Source organism: Trichosurus vulpecula, chromosome 2, assembly GCF_011100635.1.
Source record: "Trichosurus vulpecula isolate mTriVul1 chromosome 2, mTriVul1.pri, whole genome shotgun sequence".
Lineage (NCBI taxonomy): Eukaryota > Metazoa > Chordata > Mammalia > Diprotodontia > Phalangeridae > Trichosurus > Trichosurus vulpecula.
Window position 1 is genome coordinate 326,833,059 of NC_050574.1, and position 17,338 is coordinate 326,850,396.

Sequence of the window (17,338 nt, forward strand, 5' to 3'; positions counted from 1 at the left end):
GCTCTGGAATTTGGCTACAATGTTCCTTGGAGTTTTCATTTTGATATCTCTTTCAGGAAGTGATAGGTGGATTCTTTCAGTGACTGTTTTACCCTCTGATTCTAGGATATCAAGGCATTTTTCCTTGATAATTTCTTAAAAGATCCTGTCCAGGCTCCTTTTTTGATTATGGCTTTCAGATAATCTAGTAATTCTTAAATTATTTCTCCTGGATCTATTTTCCTGTTTTTCCAATGAGGTAGTTTACATTTTCTTCTATTTTTTCATTCTTTTGATTTTATTTAACTGATACTTGATGTCTCATAGAATCCATTAGCTTACACTTGCCCAATCCTAATTTTTAAGGAATTATCTTCTTAAGTTAGCTTTTGTACCTCTAACAACAGTTTGGCTAGCAGTAGCTGTTGAAGTGTAAGACCCAACAAGACTAGCAAGAAGAGCTGCCAGCACAGGTTCTTTTGATCTGCTTTTCTAAGGAAAGTAACTTTAAGGGGTTAACAATCTCACTTTAATCAAATATAACTCACTTAGTTCAGGCAGAAAAGCCAGCATCCTGAACTTAAGAGCAAATACAAATAGAAATTACAAATATCAGCAGACAGACCGTCTTTGTCTGATTCAAATCACAATTCATAGTTACGAGGGAAGCACCAACATCTGGGTTTACAAGCAAGTGGGGAGAGGTTTCTTAACAACAGCTGCCCAGAGTCTCTTCAAGTCACACAATACTCTTCCAGTGAGTGAGAGCCCCCAAACCAAACATCTGGGTTTCTTCAAAGCTGGGGGTGGGGGAAGGGACAGCGGCTCTTAACAATGGCTATCCAGAGTCTTCACACCAACACTCTTAAGATGAGTGAGAGCCTCAAACAAAACGCTAACCTCTGAGTTTATATACCCTGTTCAGGGCCCAGAAGGCTTCAAACCTAATCAACAAAAGGGTGTGGGCCTAGGGCTTAGCATCTAGTAAGACTTAATCAAAGGCACTTGATTACTTTAGCATTCTCAAAGAGAAAACAGTAAAAAAGTCCAACCTTAATTACCAATACAGCCTCCTTTTCCATTTGGCCAATTCTGCTTTTAAAGGAGTTGTTTTCTTCAGTGGATTTTTTTTCCCATTTGGCCAGTTCTTTTTTTAAAGGAGTTGTTTTCTTCAGTCAATTTTTGTACTTCCTTTTCCAAGCTGTTAGCTATTTTTTCATAATTCTCTTGTATAACTCTCATTTCTTTTCCTAATTTTTCTTCTACATCTTTTACTTTATTTTTAAAATCCTTTTTGAGCTCTTCTAAGAGGACTTTTTGGCCTTGAGACCTATTCATATTCCCCATTGAGGCTTTGCATGTAGGCATTTTAACATTGTTGTCCTCTTCTGAGTTTGTGTTTGAACTTACCTGTTGCCATAGTACCTTCCTGTGCTCAGGGCTCTTTTTTGTTTTTTGCTTATTTTTTTTAAAGTTGAACTCTGCTCCTGGGGTACGGGGGGCACTGTCCTAAATTTCTTGCACTGGGGGTCAGGGGTCTAGTCACTGGCTTTCTGCTCTGGGGCTGGTGGCTTGCCCACTGCGCTAAGGTGACCTGGCTTAGTTGCACCTGTTATGTCCTCAGTTCTGGCAGTTTGCCTGCTGTGCTGAGGCTGGAGGCCTTACAGCTGGCCTTCTGTGCCACTGGCCTGCTGAGCTTGGACCACAGGGTCTTGGTTGCTGATCTGTGCTGTGGCTGAGAGCCTCCTGCTGACTTGCTTGGACCTTGCCTATCCTGGGCTGTACTCCCCTTTAACCCAAGACCTTTCCTGAAGTTCTTCTAAGTTATTTTGGGTTGGAAAATTGTTTCACTCCATCTTTTTGTGGATTCTGTCACTCCAGGATTCTTTTAGACACTTGATTTAACATTGTTTTTGAGGGAAACTGGGAAGAGCTCAGGCAACTTCCTGGCTTTTCATCAACATTTTGGTTTCATCTCCCTGGCCTATTTTTTTTTAATGCTGGACAGCTACTGGCTTGTTTGCTTCTTTCAGTGCTGGCTTGTTTGTGGAAGCGCCTTTTCTTACTGCTTATGGGTTTCTGGCTAACTTTTTTTAGTCAAATTCTGGGGTAGAAGGGGTCACTTAGTTTCTCATTGGCTTTCTTGGTCATTATTCAGTCCATTTCATTTTTTATTTTTTTGGCTGGAGTATGTATGTAGGAGCTAGGCTATCTGCTTCCTTTCAAGCAACCATTGTAGCTGGAATTCTCACACTCTTTTTCTGTTACTAATTGACACACTTACTTGTGCGATCCTGTCCTTAGGTCTTCCCCAAAGTCATTATTAATGCGTATTGATTTTTCAATATTTAAGACTGTGTTCCTATTTTATCATTAGTAATCAGCCCCAATGGTCTTCTTGATACATGTAACCCAGTCTTCTACATCATTTATATTGTTGATTACAAGCTATTATGGCTAAAGAAACAAGGTACTCTGAAAGAGACACAGGAGGAAGCATCAAACCACCACCACCACCCTGACCACTATCTCTCCTCAGACTCTGATGGAGATAGCTCAGAACCCTGAACCCAAAAGGCTTGAGAATAGCGGTGCCCCACAGCCATCAGAACTGCTTCCTGCCCATAGCCATCATTGAGGAGAGAAATCACGAAGCAGTTCCTGTAGAAAAGGGGCCAGGCATCCCTAATGGCCAACCAGTTGCTACCTACAGGCCAGGCAAGTCAACCTCATGGAAGCAGCAAGGCACCCAAAAGAAGGCACAGGGGACAGCATATGCTAAGCACATCAGACCACAGCTACTGCCACATAGACACCATCTCTTCTTAGACCCCAGTTCAGACAAGTCAGGATCCTGAGCCCAAGAGCCTGGGGAATGGTTATGCTTTCAGTCCTGTGTTTGCAGCCATCTTCCTGGCAACTGCTCCTATAGGTGCTAAAGCCACAGCTACTGAAGACCCGGGAAAGAAAGTTCTTTACCCAAGTCTTTGACACTGTTAAATGGTTTGGCATCAGAAACAGATGTGGAAGTAACATTAAAGAAGAGCCATTACTCTCTGTTTTGCTGCTGCCTCTAAGGATCATGGGACCTTTCCATCTGACTTGGAGCTAAAACCTTCCATATGTATTATCTCTCCCATTAGAATGTGAGCTCCTTGAGAGTAGGAACTGTCCTACTTATCCATTTGTATCCTCAGTGCTTAACACAGTGCCTTTGCATACAACAGTTATAAATGCTTCCTTCTTTCGTTTCCAAAGGTCCTCCACCGACCCCTCTCCCTACACCTTTTACTTTTTACTTTTAAGAGTACATTAATTTGGGGCTTTACTAGCCTTGAACCAATGAGCATTTCTTTTTGCCAGTGAATCAACAAATCCCATCACATCCTTTTTTGCTGTTCTTTTCTGTGTTGCTTCTCTGGGGCTTCTTCATTGTAGTATCAGATAATTGAGGTTGCTGTTTTTCTGAGGCTTGTATAATTGAGATTTTACTGTATATTGTATTGTAACAAAATAAACATTTCATCAACACAGCATACAGTAATTGTTCGTTCAGTTGAATTTTGAACATTGGCTTATCTTTTTTGACTGTTTTAGTTTGCATGAATAAATGATTAATTTATTTCTGAAGTAAAATAAATTTGAAGTGTTAATGCCTCACACTTTATCACTGAGACTATTTCTATATTCTCTCTCTCTTGTAGGTTGAATATAAACTGGGATTCCAGATAGACAATCCTGTGGCTATGGACATGCCCCAGGTCAACATTTCTATTCAAGGGGAAGTCCCACGCACTTTATCAGGTGAGTAATTTTTTATAAAAGGTAGTGCATTATGTCTGTTTTTATTTAATTAAGAAAATGTTTTAATTGCTATGGAATGAATGAATAGTAGCATAGAAATTTCAGAGCTGGATCCAGGAATTTACGGTTCCATTTACTTCCACCAAACTCTAAAAAGAGCATTAAAATGAATATGTTATGGAACAGGGCTAGATCTCAAGCAGTCCTGTAATAAGCTACCTTTCCTATAAAGTGTAAATGAAAGTTGTTCTGTATGTATACAATGTCTATTAGATAAAAGCTCTTCAGATAAATCCTGTTTCATGAGTCTTCCTAAGCCTCAGTTTATTCCCCTACAGAACAAGAAAAATTATTCTACCATCTTCACAAAGCTTATTGTTAAATATCATAATTTCTGAATAGCATTACCAGCCCATAAGTTTTGTATTTGTCCTGTTCTCTCATCCTCTCGGCTACCTCCTCCCTTGAAAATGTTTTGCACTTATTTTGTATATATTATGTGTTTGCTTTGAGTGTTCAGCAGTCTTTGAGTGTGCTGTAACCTTGACATTTTCCTGGACTCCTCACTTTCCCACATCTCACCTAAACAATCAGAAGCCAAATCTTGTTCTTACCTTTACAATTTCTCTCTCATCTTACCTTGTCTCTACATTCAACAAGGACGAATACCATCTTAGTTAGGCCCTTGTCACCTTTTGCCCAGACTGTCTCAAATCCATCTTTCATACTGCTGCCAAAATAATTTTCCTTCAAGTGCTTGTCTGATCATATGACTCCCCTACTCAGTCAACTCCAGTAGCTCCCGATGCTTCTAAACTAAAATATTAACTTTTCTGTTTAGCTTTTAAAGCCTTACGCACCTTGGCCCCAACATGTCTTCTCAGTCTCTCTGGACATTAATCCTTCTCCTGCACTTTGTGCAACAACCAGACTGGCTTTCTCTCTCCTCCTCACACTCCATCTCTGGTCTGTGGACCTTTGCACAGCTGTCCCATATAACTGAAATGCACTCCTTCCTTACCTCCACCTTATGGAATTCCTCTCTATCCTTTAAAATGCAGCTCAAGCACTGTCTTCTGCATGAATGCTTTTTTCTTCCAACTGCTAGTTCCCTCCCTCCCAAACTACCTTGTATTTAATGATTTTGTAGGTATTTATTCACTTTATATTTATGTTTAGCATTTGTTTCACTTTTTGTTTATATATTTATTCACTTTATATTCATGCTGTATTAATTTACATATGTACATGGGGTCTCCCCATTAGCACAGAAGCTCCTTGAGAGTAGGGATTGTTGCATTCTTTGGATTTTTATCCCCAGCACCTAGCATAGTAGGCACTTAATAAATTCATGCTGATATTATTAATTGATGCTTCCTCTCAAAAGAATGTGAATTCCTTGAAGGCAAGGAGTGTTTTGTTTTTATCTTTGTAACCTGCATGCCTGGCTCATAGATGTTTAATATATGCTTGTTAAAATGAATTTCTCCATATTTATATGTGTTATTTTCACATGTACAGCTCAGAATTACTTTCAAATCTATTTAGTCACTTTTTAATAATGGCTTTTTGCAATACATTTTCTTATTACTGAAGTATCATCTTCAACTTTTTTTAAAATTGTTTACTTGTGTGACTCAACTTTTTATGTATTTTTTTAAACAGTATTTCGCGTTGAACTTTCCTGCACTGGAAAAGTAGATTCTGAGATAATGGTACTAATGCAACTGAACCTGACAATAAATTCTTCAAAAAATTTCACAGTCTTAAATTTCAAACGAAGGAAAATGTGCTACAAAAGTAAGGCATCCAACTTTGAAAATGAATTTTTTACATAGGTGTGAATCTACTTTTTTATATAAAGAAGGAGTCATAAGATTTTTGTGGTTACAGATACTACAGTGAACATTTGATTATATTTTGCAGATGAGAAAACACTTGTAAAGTAAATCCAGAGATAATCCCCAGATTGTATATTCTAGAAAATCTCTTACAAAAGAATTAACATGTAGCAAAGAGATGTCATCTCTGGTTATATAGGGGACATTATTGTACTTAAAGAATCACCATATAGTTGTTCTGCGAGATAGAGGGATATAGCTTGAGTCAGGAGTATGGTGAAGTATTCAGCTAGGTAATCTCAGTATTAAACTACCAGCTAAGTACCAAATTGCTGTGGAAAGGAATCTGTCCTTACTGTGAACATTAGCCAGGACTGGTGTTTCCTGGCCAGCGATTTCCCAAACCATGACAGGTAATTATTATGTCTAGTATCAGATATGTTTCAGATTTATTAAATATGTCAAAATTAATGTTAGTAATTTTTTAAAGTAACTGGATAAATTTAATAGTGATACTTTTTCTTTAAAAAAACAATTTATTGTATTGACTTAGAACACTTAAATAAAATTTCAATAGTAATCTGTACATATGTAGCAATATTCATCTAGCAATTATTCATTCATTAAATTCATTTTGTGTGATGTAGTGAATAAAGTGTTAGTTAGAATCAAGAAGATTCAGATCCTCTTCCAAATAGTGATTAGCTTTGTGACCATAGGCACCTCACTTAACTTCTTGCCGCTTCATCAGTTTCCTTATCTGTGAAATGGGAGTAATAATACTAATCGTACTACATTGTTGTGAAGACCCAAAGATCAAATGAGATAATGCATATTTTTGAACCGTAACACTTCCATACTGGTATCTTCATCTTTATTTACCACAGTGGAAATCATTCCTGCCCATTGCTTTAGTTGCTTTAACAATTAAATTGAGTTATATTTTCTTTCACAGTTTAGGTTTCATAGCCAACAGTGGATTATTAGAGATTTAAAAATCCATTTTGTTTTATCTTATTTTTTACACTAGAGCAATTCCTTCATTTTTATTATTCATTTTATTACAACTTAGCACTTCTTCTGGAGAGTGGGAATAAGGACGGGGGAAAAACGTGAATGTCACACATAGTACACAGTCTGACACAGCACAGTAACACTGAGTTCTCTTTTTAGCTTTGCCATTACCTAGGTCTGTGACTTTGGGCAACCTCACTTCTCCAGGCCCCAGGTTCCTCATCTGTAAAATCAGTGGCTTGGATTAGAATGTTCCAAGGAGTCATTCCAGGTCTAAAAATCTGTGACTCTAAAGCTAGTGAAATTTCAGTTATCTAAACATTTTTGTTATGTGGCATAGCCAATTTTTTGATGAGAAGACGTAACTGGCTGTTTAAAAATTTATTAAACTCAAACAAGTATAAACAGAGTATTAATTTAATTTTTACTATCTTATAACAAAGACCTTCCTTTTTTGTTCTAAAATGATACATTCTGTTGCAAAACAGAAAAATTAATGTATTTAAGAATTTTCTAGAAAAGAAGCTTGACTTCTAAAATATCTTTTTGTTACATTTTTCAAACAGAGCTTGAAGAAGTCAAAACTCCAACTTCTGACAAAAATGGCAACAGAACTATTTGTAAGTACATTATCACTGGTTTCTAAAAATCATTTGGGGAAATAAAACATGGAGATTTTGAATGAATAACCAATTCCATCTATATAGCTATAAAAACTTGTAGCATGGGAATATAAAATGGTAATAATTTGTATTTGTTTCAATTCAGTTACTTCCTTGGTCTTAAGCAAATCAAAGTAAAAATTTTGTTAATGCTGTTTATTTCACATTCTGTATATTTTAGTGTTCAAAATATTCTGGATATTCTGGACATTCGAGTTCTGGATATTTTGAATAGTGAATATTGTACATGTTTAATAATATGATTACCAGAAGCTGGTCCTCAATCAGTTAACAAGCATTTGTTAAGAATCTTTGCTTCAGGCACTGTGGATACTAATACAAAAAATTAAACAATTTCTGTTTTTAAGGCATTTATATTATATCAGGGTAGACCACACATATAAGTTTATATGAAATAAATTTAGAATAAATGCAAAGTAGTAAAAGGGATGAGGGGTGCCCTTAGTTGTGGTGTATCCATACACACATATACATACACACACACACATACACATATACTCATATATATATATATATAAATGTATATATATGGATCACATATATATACCGTGTGTGTGTGTATGTACCATATCTAGCTATCTTTCTCTCTGTCACCAAGCAGCTCCAATCTCTTCCTTGAGTTTTAGTCACCCATTACCAGTTGTCTTTTGGACATTTCATACTGGATGTTCCAGGAACATCTCTTAAATTCTTCATATCCAAAATTCAATTTATTATCTTTCTTGACAATCTCTCCCTTATTCTCATATTCCTTATTTCTACTAAAGGTGCCAGCATATCTAGATCTACATCAGATATCTCTGATTCCTCTGCATAATGATGAGGGTAAACCTATTGAATATGATGAGATTACCAAAAGAGAGGAGAAGAGAAGAGGGCCTAGGACAGCACCTTAAGGAACAATCTCAGTTGAGGAATCATATAGATCAGGGCTGTCCAACCTTAGTTTTTTTTTTTTAATTATTTATTTTTTAAAATTTATTTAACATATTTAGTTTTAAGCATTGATTTTCACAAGAGTTTGGATTACAAATTTTCTCCCCATTTCTACCCTCCCTCCCACTCCAAGATGGCGTATATTCTGGTTGCCCTGTTCCCCAGTCAACGCTCCCCTCTGTCACCCCACTCCCCTCCCATCCCCTTTTCCCTTCCTTTCTTGTAGGGCAAGATAAATTTTTATGCCCCATTGCCTGTGTATCTTATTTTCTTGTTGCATGCAAAAACATTTTTGTTTGTTTTTGAACATCTGTTTTTAAAACTTTGAGTTCTAAATTCTCTCCCCTCTTCCCTTCCCACCCACCCTCCCTAAGAAGTCAAGCAATTCAACATAGGCCACATCTGTATCATTATGTATAACCCTTCCACAATACTCATGTTGTGAAAGACTAACTATATTTTGCTCCTTCCTGTCCTGTCCCCCTTTATTCGTTTTTCTCCCTTGACCCTGTCCCCTTTTGAAAGTGTTTGTTTTTGACTACCTCCACCCCCATCTGCCCTCCCCTCCATCATCCCCCCCATTTTTTTTTTATCTTCTTACCTCTTCTTTCCTGTGGGGTAAGATTCCCAATTGGGTATGTATGGTATTCCCTCCTTAGGCCAAATGTGATGAGAGCAATGTTCACTCATTCCTTCCTCACCTGCCCTCTCCCCTCCTCCCACAGAACTGCTTCCTCTTGCCACCTTTATGCGAGATAATCCACCCCATTCTATCTCTCCCTATCTCCCTCTCTCAGTATGTTGCTCTCTCATCCCTTAATTTCATTTTATTTCTTTTAGATATCTTCCCTTCATCTTCAGCTCACCCTGTGTCCGCTCTCTGCCTCTCTCCCTCTCTCTCTCTCTCTCTCAATATATATATCTATGTATATATATATCTATGTATATATATATATATATATATATATATATATATATATACACACACACACACACATATATATATACATACACACATAGATATATACATACATACACATTCACCCATATATATACATAAACATATATGTATGCATATTCCCTTCAGCTACCCTAATACTGAGGTCTCATGAATCATACACATCATCTTTCCATGTAGGAATGTCAACAAAACAGTTCACCTTTAGTAAGTCCCTTGCAATTTCTTTTTCTTGTTCTTTTTCTTGATTACCTTTTCATGCTTCTCTTGATTCTTGTGTTTGAAAGTCAAATTTTCTATTCAGTTCTGGTCTTTTCACTGAGAAAGCTTGAAAGTCCTCTATTTTATTGAAACTCTATATTTTGCCTTGGAACATGATACTCAGTTTTGCTGGGTAGGTGATTCTAGGTTTTAATCCTAGCTCCATTGACCTCCGGAATATCGCATTCCAAGCCCTTCGATCTCTTAATGTAGAAGCTGCCAGATCTTGGGTTATTCTGATTGGGTTTCCACAATACTCAAATTGTTTCTTTCTGGCTGCTTGCAGTATTTTCTCCTTGATCTGGGAGCTCTGGAATTTGGCGACAATATTCCTAGGAGATTTCTTTTTGGGATCTATTTGAGGAGGCGATCGATGGATTCTTTCAATTTGTATTTTGCCCTGTGGCTCTAGAATATCAGGGCAGTTCTCCTTGATAATTTCTTGAAAGATGGTATCTAGGCTCTTTTTTTGATCATGGCTTTCAGGTAGTCCAATAATTTTTAAATTCTCTCTCCTGGATCTATTTTCCAGGTCAGTGGTTTTTCCAATGAGATATTTCACATTGTCTTCCATTTTTTCATTCCTTTGGTTCTGTTTTATAATGTCCTGATTTCTCATAAAGTCACTAGCTTCCACTTGCTCCAGTCTAATTTTTAAAGTAGTATTTTCTTCAGTGGTCTTTTGGACCTCCTTTTCCATTTGGCAAATTCTGCCTTTCAAGACATTCTTCTCCTCATTGGCTTTTTGGAGCTCTTTTGCCATTTGAGTTAGTCTGTTTTTTAAGGTGTTGTTTTCTTCAGTGTATTTTTCCGTATTTTTTTGGGTCTCCTTTAGCAAGTCATTGACTTGTTTTTCATGGTTTTCTTGCATCCTTCTCATTTCTCTTCCCAATTTTTCCTCTACTTCTCTAACTTGCTTTTCCAAATCCTTTTTGAGTTCTTCTATGGCCTGGGGCCAGTTCATGTTTTTCTTGGAGGCTTTTGTTGTAGGCTCTATGACTTTGTTGTCTTCTTTAGGCTGTATGTTTTGGTCTTCTTTGTCACCAAAAAAAGAATCCAAAGTCTGAGACTGAATCTGGGCACGTTTTCACTGCCTGGCCATATTCCCAACCAACTAACTTGACCCTTGAGTTTTTCAGTGGGGTATGACTGCTTGTAGACTAACGAGTTCTATGTTCCACGTTTGGGGGGGAGGTGCCAGCTCTGTCAGACCCGCGCTACTCCTTCCCCAAGAACCCCCAGTCCAGGCTGGGCTTAGATCTTCAGCAGGCTGTTGCACTCCTGCTCTGATCCACCACTTAATTCCTCCCACCAGGTGGGCCTGGAGCCGGAAGTAACAACAGCTGTAGCTGCCCCACCTCCGCTGCCCCCGGGGCTGGAAGCCGAACCACGAACTCCTTCCACTCCCGCAGCTTTTCCCACTAACCTTCTCCGCAGTCTTTGGTGTTTGTGGGTCGAGGGGCCTGGTAACTGCCGCAGCTCACATATTCAGGGCGCTAGGGCCCCCTCCACCCAGCTTCTGTTCTGGATGGTCCACGTCGCTCAGGCTGGGCTCTGCTCCACTCCGTTCCCAGCTCCCAGCTCCGTGTGGAATAGACCTCACCCAGAGACCATCCAGGGTGTCCTGGGCTGGAGCCCTGCTTCCCTCTGCTGTTCTGTGGGTTCTGCTGTTCTAGAATTGGTTCAGAGCCATTTTTATAGGTTTTTGGAGGGACTCCGGTACGGAGCTCACTCTAGTCCATGCTTACCAGCCGCCATCTTGGCTCCGCCCCCCTTTGGTTCTGTTTTATAATATCTTGATTTCTCATAAAATCACTAGCTTCCACTTGCTCCAGTCTAATTTTTAAAGTAGTATTTTCTTCAGTGGTCTTTTGGACCTCCTTTTCCATTTGGCTAATTCTGCCTTTCAAGGCATTCTTCTCCTCATTGGCTTTTTGGAGCTCTTTTGCCATTTGAGTTAGTCTATTTTTTAAGGTGTTGTTTTCTTCAGTGTATTTTTCCGTATTTTTTTGGGTCTCCTTTAGCAAGTCATTGACTTGTTTTTCATGGTTTTCTTGCATCCTTCTCATTTCTCTTCCCAATTTTTCCTCTACTTCTCTAACTTGCTTTTCCAAATCCTTTTTGAGCTCTTCCATGGCCTGGGACCAGTTCATGTTTTTCTTGGAGGCTTTTGGTGTAGGCTCTTGCACTTTATTGACTTCTTTAGGCTGTATGTTTTGATCTTCTTTGTCAGCAAAGAAAGAATGCAAAGTCTGAGACTGAATCTCGGTGCGTTTTCGCTGCCTGGCCATATTCCCAACCAACTAACTTGACCCTTGAGTTTTTCAGTGGGGTATGACTGCTTGTAGACTAAAGAGTTCTATGTTCCACGTTTGCGGGGGAGGTGCCAGCTCTGTCACACCAGCACTACTCCTTCCCCAAGAACCCCCAGCCCGGGCAGGGCTTAGATCTTTGGCAGGCTGTGCACTCCTGCTCTGATCCACCACTTAATTCCTCCCACCAGGTGGGCCTGGGGCCAGAAGCAGCAGCAACTGTAGCTGCCCCACCTCCTCTGCCCCCCCGGGGCTGGAAGCCGAACCTCGAACTCCTTCCACTCCCGCAGCTTTTCCCACTAACCTTCTCTGCAGTCTTTGGTGTTTGTGGGTTAAGGAGTCTGGTAACTGCCGCAGCTCACTGATTCAGGGCTCTAGGGCCCCCTCCGCCCGGCTTCTGGTCTGGATGGTCCATGCCGTTCAGGCTGGGTTCTGCTCCACTCTGTTCCCAGCTCCGTGTGGGATAGACCTTACCCAGAGACCATCCAGGCTGTCCTGGGCTGGAGCCCTGCTTCCCTCTGCTGTTTTGTGGGTTCTGCCATTCTAGAATTGGTTCAGAGCCATTTTTTTATAGGTTTTTGGAGGGACTTGGTACGGAGCTCATGCTAGTCCCTGCTTACCAGCTGCCATCTAGGCTCCGCCCCCCCCCCCAACCTTAGGTTTTTATTGAAACAATAGACAATATATTTTGATTTGCCGTTTTAGTGAGAGCTCTGCAGTAGCTCGGCTTCGTTTACTAAAGCATTTATGTAAAATTCTATGCTTATAGGCAGGCCACATAAATGCAGCCTGTGGGCTGCATTTTGGACAGCCCTGATATAGATGACCAGCTGGCAATGGAGATGGATAGGGAGCATTAGACGTGGAGGAGGAGAACTAGGAAAGAGTAGTGTCAAAAAATTTCAGAGACAAGGGAGCATCCAAGAGTTTAAGATGTCTATGAGCCATCCAGTTTGAGATGACAGATTGGTAACTTGTTATGTGGTACTGAAGCTTAGGGGAGAAACTGGATCTGGATATATAGATTTGTGAGTCATCTGAATGGAGATGATAATTAAACCCCTCCACAATTATGTTTTGCAAGTAGGAAATTAGTTAAAAATTTCATTCTAATTATCTAACTAGACTATGATATGAAAAATAGCTAACCATCTTCACACCTTAGTCAAGGGTTGAGAATCTCTGAGCAGTGCTTTAGATATGATCTTTAGTTTGAAATTAAATAAATCAGCCTTTATTAAATTCCTGTTCTATGCAAGGCATTAGAAATATGAAGGCAGAAATGAGAAATAGTGCATACCATTAGTGAGCTTACATTCTACTAGAGAATATGCCATGTAAACCAATAAGTACTGTACAAGATGATTAAATGGCAATGTGAGGGAAGAGGCACTGACAGTGAGGGAGATCAGCAAAGGCTTCTCAGAGGAGGTGGCACATGAATTTGAACCCTGAAAGAAACCAGGGGTTGTGAGAGGGAGAGCTGAGAAGTAAAAGCCTTTCCAGGAATTCCTTTTTTAAAAGCCTAGAGGCAAAAGTTGAATTTCTGAGTTCTGATAGTAGCCAGAAAGCCAGTTTGACTGGAATGGAAGGAAGAGTGTTAAATATTTTTCGAAAGGTAAGCTGGAATGCCACATATTTGTTTTGTCCTAAAGATAATAGGGAGCCTCTGAAACTTAAGTCATGAGAGCATACATCTGTAGCTGGAAGGGAACTTAGATGTCATCTAATCCAGCCCCTTCTTTTTACAGATGAGGAATATAGGGCCTAGGGATGTTATAGGACTGCTCAGAGTTACTTGTAGAGGATGGTGGTGCTGTGGAAAACTTGTGGAAAGCTATTTTGGCAGCAGTGAAGAGATCGAGTTGGAGAAATAAAAGAGTAGAAGCAGGAAAATCAATTAGGAACCTATTTAAGTAGTCAGGTGAAAAGGATGTGAACTAGGGAGAGGTTGCCACGAGAATGGGACTGATACAGCAGATGTTGTGGAGGTATCTTTGAAAGTATTTGACAATTGACTGGATATGGGGGTGAGGAAGAGTTCAGAATTAAGAGTTACTATGAGCTTGTGTAAGCCTGCAAAAAGTAGTAGTACCCTCAACAGAAATTGGGGAATTTAAAGTAAGTGGGGCAGGGTTTGGGGAAAAGATTATGAATTTTTGAAAAAATTTAATATGTTGAGTTTGAGATGCCTATATGAGAGACATCCAGATAGAAATATCTGGGAAGCAGTTAGTGATGAAAGCTGGATGTTACACAGATTTTAAAATCATTTACATAGAGATGATAATTGAAGCAGAGGGAGATGAGTTCACAGAGGGAGAAAGATGCAGATAAAGAAGAGAAGTGGGTCCTGGACAGCCTTAGGGAATAGTTTTATTTAGGGGGTATGAAATGGATATTGATCCAACAAAGACATTTGAAGAATCACTAGAGTAAGAGGCAAACCAGGACAAAAACATTGTTGTGAAAGCTGAGAGAGGAGAGAATATTCAGGAGGAGAGAATGGTCAGTATTAGTATCTTCAAAGAGGTCTGGGAAAAGTCTGTCAGATTTAGCAATTAGATGATTGTTGATAACTTTGGACAAAGCAATTTCAGTGGAGTGGTGTAATAAGAAATTATATTGCTAGAGTTGAGAAGTAAGCAACAGGTTAGAAAATGAAGACAAGTATGTACATAGCTTTTTTCTAGGAGTCTGTGAAGAGAGAAGAGAGATAGCTTGAAGGGTCAAGCGAAGATTTTTTTCAGGAAGAGGGAGATTTGGACATGTTTGTAGGCATCAGAGAAGGAATAAGGAAATAAGAAAAAGGAAAGGTTGCAGATGAGAGGGACAAAGGGGAATATTAGGTGCACGTTTGCATTAGAAACACAGTGAAGTGACACATCTTGTATTTATAAAATAGTTGTGGGAAAGGAGGGAATTTACTTTTTGAAAAAAAATATTTTTATGAAGTGAATATGAAAATCTTATCAAATTAGCAAAGATGATAAAAGGCAGTCATTATATGGCATCATTTAATTAAAAAACAACCCAGTGTAGCTGGCCTTGGCAAGGAGGCTGGTGTAATTGAGGACAGAATGGAGGATGGATGTAGATAGGGTTTGAAGTTTAGAATATAAAGAAGAGGAAACTCAAAATGGGTGGCTCATATTTTCTCAGTAAATTAGGCAGTGGAGAGGGTAGATTCTCTGCTGAGAGGGATAAAGAAAAGGGTGGTGGTATGGGAGTCTTGAGGGGAGAGAAGATTGGAAATAGCAACCATGGAGAGAGAAAAAATCATCCTGTGTTCTCTAGGATGAAGATTAGTTACTATAATCTGTTTGGTTGCTGATTTGTGTCATTATATTTGTCCTTCTGATTATACTTACTTTATTCTACTTCATTTCATACAAGTCTTCCCATGTTTTTCCTAATTGCAGCAATATTTCATTACATTCACATATCACAGTATTTGCAGTCATTTTGTCCAGTTGATAGGTACCTACTTTGGTTTCTAGTTTTTCCTACCACAAAAAGGGCTGCTATGATATTTTGGTATACGTGGGATCTTTTTTTCTGTATGTCTTTGAGCTCTTTACAGTACATGACCAATGGGGGAATTGTTGTGTTAAAGAGTATGAACAATTTTAGTGAATTTTCTTGCAAAATTCAAGATTATTTTCTGGATTTAACAGTTGCATTAACACTGTATTAGCAGGCTTGTTTTCTCACAGCTCCTTCAACATTGGCTGTTTCTCCAAAGTTGGGTGAATGATTTTTATATTTTTCTACCAGAATTCCTATTAAAAACATTTTTCAAAGAATAAATGCTTTTCTCTCCCCCTGCATATTGTTTGTATAAATTTATACTAGTAACTGATTTACTATAAACTTTGAATAAATGTGAAATTTTTTTATTTCTTTAAAAAATAATGTATTTTGAAAGAACTCACAATGCATTATACTGATAAAAAAAACTTATACTTTTTTACAATTTCAGATGATCCTGTAAATGCAGCTCCTACCACTTCTACTCGTGTGTTTTATATCAGTGTAGGGGTTTGCTGTGCAGTAATATTTCTGGTAGCAATAATATTAGCTGTTTTGCACCTGCATAGTATGAAAAGAATTGAGCTGGATGACAGGTATTGTATATCATTTAAAAAAATTGTTCTTAATTACTGGTACCCCAAGAAGAACAAATTGGGGGGATGGACAGGTTAATCTCGTGCCACATAAAGAAACATTTTGTAGATACTGCCTTTATGTTTATTTTATTAACTCTTAGAAGTGTTCTGAGATCATTGTGGATAAGGTATAAGGGACTTGATTATATACAGCTCCTCTCTTCAGTGTTGTCTCAGTTGATTTTTTTTCTTCCTGTCACAAGAGGGGAAAGAAGAGAATGGAATGAGAATGAGAGAGGACAAGGAAGGATAAAAAATTCGTTGTAACTGAGAGAATGCACAGAAGAGACATCTTTGAGGGTATAAAAGGAAACTACATAACTACACAGGACTGAATAGTGCCATGGTAGGGTTTTCATTGCATTAAAATCTTAAGAGAATCCTGGGGATTTTATAAGTAAGTTTAGCTCAAAGAGATGAAGGGAGCATGAAGTATTTTTTAGGGATCTTTATGAGGACAGAAGTTATTCTTGGACATATATGCTATTCTCTAAAGATAAAAGTGAATTGTCCTTGAGATCTGGTATTTTGATTATGCTTGGAAATCTGGAAAAGTTTTTGGCCCATAAAACATGACCTAATTAGGGGAGGAATATATAACTGCCTTTGCTACCTTGAGTATAGAATTAAGTATTTGGGGTGTGTTAGCCTATATGGAGTAGTAAAAAGTTGAATAAGATGATTCTTGTCATCAAGGAGCTACTCACCATTTAGTTGGAGAAATACCTAGAAAGGTATAGAATGCTGTAAGAGGTAGAAAAGGGGAGAATTCATTTGAGGCCAGGGTCATCCTCTACCCTGGAGGATATTGCATTTGTGTTAGATTTTAAAGGATAAGAGAATTTTGACAGGTGGACAGGTCAATGAGAAAAAGCGATTAATTATGAGATGTATTCAGGGAATAAAATGACATAATTAAGTTTGGTTAAGGTAGAGATATATTTAGGAAGTAGATGGAGCTAGGGAGTAGATTGGAGGCAGATTGTGGAGTGTATTTACTGGCGGGTAACGGTGTTTGTTCTTTAACGAATAGACAATAGCCATTTAAGGTTTTAGCAAGGCATATGTGGCAGGCAGTTACAGAACCAATAGGTTGGAGAGAGGGAGAGACCAAAAATGAGTTCATTTAGAGGTTTTTTTCGGTAGTTTTATGAACTTTCTTTTAGCTTAGGAGCAAAGTAAAGGATGCTACTATAGCAAGGAAAGAAGCAAGTGGGAAGAAGCAAAAGGTGTCATATGTAACACTTTGATCTGATACATAATCCTTAATTCCTTATCCCTTTCTTTCCTCTCTACACTACCAGATGACTAAAAGAATATAGCAGGTTAAAGAGCATTAGTAAGGGTGATCTCTTTGATCCACTCAAGTGGCCCATTGGTA

The 17,338-nt window shown here is 38.6% G+C and overlaps 1 protein-coding gene across 2 annotated transcripts in view; it reads left to right on the top strand.

Moving 5' to 3' along the window:
* RYK (receptor like tyrosine kinase) overlaps positions 1–17,338 on the top strand; it is a 124,018-nt gene that overhangs the window by 54,551 nt on the left and 52,129 nt on the right. For both annotated transcript variants that reach the window (XM_036746613.1, XM_036746614.1), the window contains exons 3-6: positions 3,684–3,783; positions 5,449–5,583; positions 7,205–7,258; positions 15,771–15,915. In XM_036746613.1, the coding sequence (XP_036602508.1) occupies positions 3,684–3,783; positions 5,449–5,583; positions 7,205–7,258; positions 15,771–15,915 (434 nt within the window). The remainder of the gene's footprint in view (positions 1–3,683; positions 3,784–5,448; positions 5,584–7,204; positions 7,259–15,770; positions 15,916–17,338) is intronic.